At 40.7% G+C, this 4938-nt stretch overlaps 1 protein-coding gene across 1 annotated transcript in view; it reads left to right on the top strand.

Annotated features, from left to right (window-relative positions):
* The window catches only part of LOC106534185 (casein kinase II subunit alpha), a gene marked incomplete at its 5' end in the record, with an annotated part of 13371 nt that extends 8636 nt beyond the window's left edge, over positions 1 to 4735 (top strand). Inside the window, 3 exon segments of the mRNA XM_014030751.1 lie at positions 1881 to 2029; positions 2110 to 2199; positions 3644 to 4735. Of these exon segments, the coding sequence (XP_013886205.1) occupies positions 1881 to 2029; positions 2110 to 2199; positions 3644 to 3762 (358 nt within the window). The 3' untranslated portion in view covers positions 3763 to 4735.
* Positions 4736 to 4938: the final 203 nt, after the last annotated feature.

Here is a 4938-nt window from a genome sequence, read left to right as displayed (position 1 = left end):
ATGTCAAACCCAAATGTTACTACAAAAGGAAATAAAATTGTGTAAAGAATTAATTGTTAGTTTAGTGTTCTTCCTCTGTTTATCTTTTTTGATAAAGTTACTTGGTCACAGTTATTGCTTCATTTCAACTCAGATTAAAGTGGTTTAATTTTTAATCTGCTTTAAGAACTCGTATGTGATTTACAATTTCTATCAAGAGTAGGGATGCAGACAGTTAATCAACTTACAATTATTTGTCGAATAATGGTTTATTAGATTAAAATCCAGTCCTATGCATTACCTGTTAACATCCCGCGGTGCATCACACGGTCCATTTAAATCGCTCTAATCCGAAAGATACGTCTTCCCTGAGACTGTTTCCACTTGAGTCAAACTTTAAACCAGTTTTTAAATTGTGTTGTTAGGCAAAGTAGAACTGGAGTTATGATAAATAGTATACGTAACATTTTATTTTCTTAAATTGACATCTGATTTGATGCGCCTCATACTGCGAGCAGGAATAATGGTCCTGTGGGAAAAATAAACACCTCAATCCACTATCAGTTTCCTCCTTCTCTCAAACCACTCTTACTGGGCCGGTAGAACCAAGCATCAGTTCTGAGCTCTAGAAGACAGAGTAGGGTCTTTATGTTCCAGCCACAGACCCAGGTTAGACCCACTTTCCTCTCAGAGTAAAAAAAAAAAAAAAATCTGTCATTTTCAGCCGCAAAGAGAACCAACAAGAAGGCAGCAAACATAAAGAATCGGAGAAAAATCATAAATTAGGATTGCCATGAACAAGCAGAAGGAGGTTCTTTAAGAGACAGAGGCCAATTTCAAAGTTTTTAGAAACAGAAATGATGAGAAGACAAGTTTATTAGGACCCCCTCATGCAAAGTGTAAGCGGGAGTCATGTTGTTTTCGTACTGTTTATTATTTTATTTTTTCAGTGATTTTTGGTCAACCGTAGCACAAAAACAGCTGCACCAATCAACATGAAATTTGGCAGGACTGTAGATGAGTCTGACCTACACTGCGCCAGCCAACGGTTTTATGTTAGACCCCATATTTGAGGAGGGGGCTCCTTTCAAAGAGGGGGTCTCAGGACATGCAAAAATGCTTATAACAGAAACTGTTCAACATAGGAGCTTCAGATTTCTTTTGTTGTTTAGCTCTGATGAAGCTCTATCCATCAGGCCCAGCAATCAGTGCCCCCACCCCCCAGACCCCCAATTTATCTGAAAAAGGGGTATCTGGACATACATAATAGTTTATAGCTCAAAAACTATTAAACATAGGAGCTTCAGATTTCTTTGGTTGTTTAGCTCTGATGAGGGGCTATCCATCAGGTTGGCCAACCCACCCCATCCAAAAAAAGACCCCCACCCAAACCACTACAATTTTGGGATGCACCTAGTAGCATGACATTTATTAGGAATAAAGACTTCTGAGTTCTTGTGCATTTGTGCGTGTGGAGGTCATTATGTTACCGCTATGCAGTGTCTAGTTTTCTATTTCAACATAAAAACAGAATTTTAATAACAGCTAAAGGTGACATAGATACTTTATTGTGGTATAAATTGTATGCCTGAGAACACACATAATATTGCTCCTTTAAAATATATTGATTTGCTTCATTTTTTAAGTCAGCATATTATATAAGATTAGCTTTCATGTTATGGAAACAAGAGMAAACTCAGATTTTTAAGAAAATGGCTGCTTATCAATTAATCTAAATTTGATCAATAAGATCGATGACTTTAGATTAATTCATTAATCGATAACTTGTATCTCTAATGAAGAGTTGTAGGCCATCTGTGGTCAGAACATGTTGTTACATGGACCATCACGTGTGGTGCAGTTCAGTGGCTGTTTTACAGAATCGTCCTTCTCCTCCTCAGGCATTCTCGTAAACGATGGGAGCGTTTTGTCCACAGTGAGAACCAGCACCTGGTCAGTCCTGAAGCTCTGGATTTCCTTGACAAACTCTTGCGTTACGACCACCAGGCTCGACTGACCGCCCGCGAAGCCATGGATCATCCTTACTTCTGTGAGCTCTGCTCATTCTGCTCTCAACTTACAGCTATGAGCGTGAAAATCCTCATTTATTTTCTGTTCTTATTCATCCAGTCTCTATTGTGAAAGAGCAGTCTCGTTTGGTGGGCTCAGTCAACCTGCAGAGTGGGAACCCAGCTGTTACCACGGCCAACATGATCACTGGTGAGAACACGTGCACCATAGTCAGAAAACTTTTRTCTTAGATAAAGAACAATAGAACAATAAAAAGAATGCAGGATAAAACAGAAGAACCAGCTTCCTGCCTTGGATTCTTCAGTTTATCAAACCATCACAGTAGAAATGTGTTCATCAGGTTCTGGTTTTATGTTGGAATTGGACCACAAGAGGGCGCCATGGTGTCAGAGGTCATCTTTTAGCCACCGTTTCCTGTGGAAACCAAACCTTTCACTCCACCTCCTTTGYATTTTTCCTCAGTTTTGAGGCACGGTGTGAAACATGAAGCTGCTGCAGATTACTGAGCAGGTTGTTGCAGCTGACCAGAGTGTGAGGGAGTTAGATATGTCACCAACCTCACTGAGCTGGGCTGTGACAGGTTTTAGAAATGGATTTCACATTAAGTATGTCATAAAGAAACATAAACCCTACAAACAGCAGACATTTGTGCACACTTGAATAGGATCTAAGCTCATTACTTTTATTATGGAAGGACCCCCACCTCCTGTTTACAGAGCTTTATCAAACAACAAACAACACTGTTTCAGTTTTTCTGAAAGAATATCTGATTATGAACTCTGAGCTTCTGAGTGTTCAGGAGTTTGCAGCGTCTCTCAGCTGCTGTTAGTGATGAGACTCAGACAGGAAGTGGTGATGAGACTCAGACAGGAAGTGGTCTTCACGTCTCGTCCAGCCCATCGTGTGCCGATAAAACTTACAGAAAGTTCTTCTCCAGATAAATGAAGAACTGATGGGACATTGTTCTGTCCTAAACGTTACCCTAAGACCACTTCAAATTTTTGGAGGACGCTTTTGTTTTAATGAGCCACACATCTTGGCTCACCCCCCCCCTCCTCTCTCCCTCTGTGTCAGGAGAGGAGCTCAGAGCTCACCTTGTGTGCCTGTCAGCAGGTAACAGCAGGTACAGGAAGCGACAGCGTCCAAAATATCTCAGAAACTCACCCAAATAAGTGAACTCCGTGAGATTTAGTGTTTTATACTGGATTACTTTTTGTTTAGTTAATTCTGCGATTTTTGTCTGCGTTTCATTAGCAACTTATTGGCTGTTGTCGTGCACATTTCCACCATGTTTGATCAAGGAAGAGGCTCACAGCTGATCACCGTGATCAACCTGAAGTTTTTCTCCATCAATAATTGCGATCAAATAATCACCCAACCCTACTATCAGATGTAGTTTATTTGGGTTTATGTTTTATATCACTGTTTTCTATAGATTTATTGCCCAGCCTTCAGTGTAACATTCAATAATGTGTATAAAATCAAAGTGAGAGGAGGGAMGTCCATCCTGTAGTAACAGATCAATAAACCAGCTCTGCTCGTGTTGCTTTAATGCTCGACTGATATCAAAGCTGAAGTCACTGTGAGGTACTTTCTGTGTGGATGCAGACTGAACAGGTGCTCTGTTCCTCAGGTATCTCTGCCCTGCCAGCCTCCACTGCCCTGGGTCCTCTCACCGGCTCACCAGTGCTGTCAGCTGCCACCAACCCCATGAGCACCTCGGTGCCTGCTGCTGCTGGAACCCCACAGTGACCGTCCCCACAGAAACCCACCCAGAGGGGTTCATTCAGCCTGCCCTCATCCAACCAACTCGGTGTGATGGAGCCTGCTTCTCCTAACAGGAGGCCCCTGTCTTCTTGAGAAAGATTTGTTTGTTTAATAAGTGGCAACATGTTGACGTCACATTTGAAATGAATGTTCTGTGTAACTCAAACCTACACATCTGTAATCTTCCTTATGAAAGGGTTGAGGGGTGACTGGTCCAAAGAATCAGCTGAAGGTAAAATAAATGTTAGTCATCGGGACCAAGACGAGCACATTCTGTACAGTTTACTACTGAAGCATCATCCGAACGAGGCCTGATGAAAACACTTCATTTACCTTCCCAGATGAGCTGACAGATCAGAGGTTTGGTGCTGTTCTCTCCAGATTTACTTTAATACAACACATCAGGTAACCWGTCTTCTTTACATGCGCCTCTGTCATCATGTTCTTTATTTCCTAATGGTTCTGAGCTGCTGGAGGTCTGCTGCCACCAGGTGRGCTCATCAGCTCAACATCTGGATCAGAATCTGAAGAACCGGGCTCATTCAGGTTTCACAGAAACTTTCTCAGACATGCTGCTTTCCAGTTCCTTGAATCCTTCAATGGCTTTTCTGGATTTATTTTAAGATTTAACCAAAGTTTACACAGTTCCAGTAAGAGACTGAATTGAGTTTTGTTTTCACTTTAACGCAGGCTGATGTGTACACAGGTTGATAATCACCTGCAAAGACTGTTGCTGTTGCGTACAGTGAGACTTTCACCAACAGGTTGAAGCAGTGAAATAAAACAGCACTTGAAGAGTGAAGTCCTCACCCAGTGTTAGTGCCAGTCTGAAAGTGTAACTTTTAGAGCCTGCTGTATCAATAACATTTTTTAATACCTGCAGATGAATCAGAACATGTATACATTGGTGTAGACTAGTATTCTAAAATATCTGTAAATAAATGTTTTATCAGTTAAATCTTGATCGTTTGTACATTAACAAATTAAATATGCAGTGCAGCAATAAAAAAAAATAGTTCTTTTTTATGTGTAAATGGAGAAAAGTGTTGAAATCTAAAAAAAAAAAAACGAAGTTCAGAAAGTTTCTAACAGGTCGTATAGTACAGTATTCCCAAACTTTTTATCTTCTGACCACAAAATATCCATGACAAAAACTTGTGA

Source organism: Austrofundulus limnaeus, unplaced genomic scaffold (genome assembly GCF_001266775.1).
Source record: "Austrofundulus limnaeus strain Quisiro unplaced genomic scaffold, Austrofundulus_limnaeus-1.0 Scaffold1112, whole genome shotgun sequence".
In the NCBI taxonomy this organism is placed as follows: Eukaryota; Metazoa; Chordata; class Actinopteri; order Cyprinodontiformes; family Rivulidae; genus Austrofundulus; species Austrofundulus limnaeus.
Note: the sequence above shows the minus strand (reverse complement) of the source record. Positions and strands in the feature narration are given on the sequence as shown.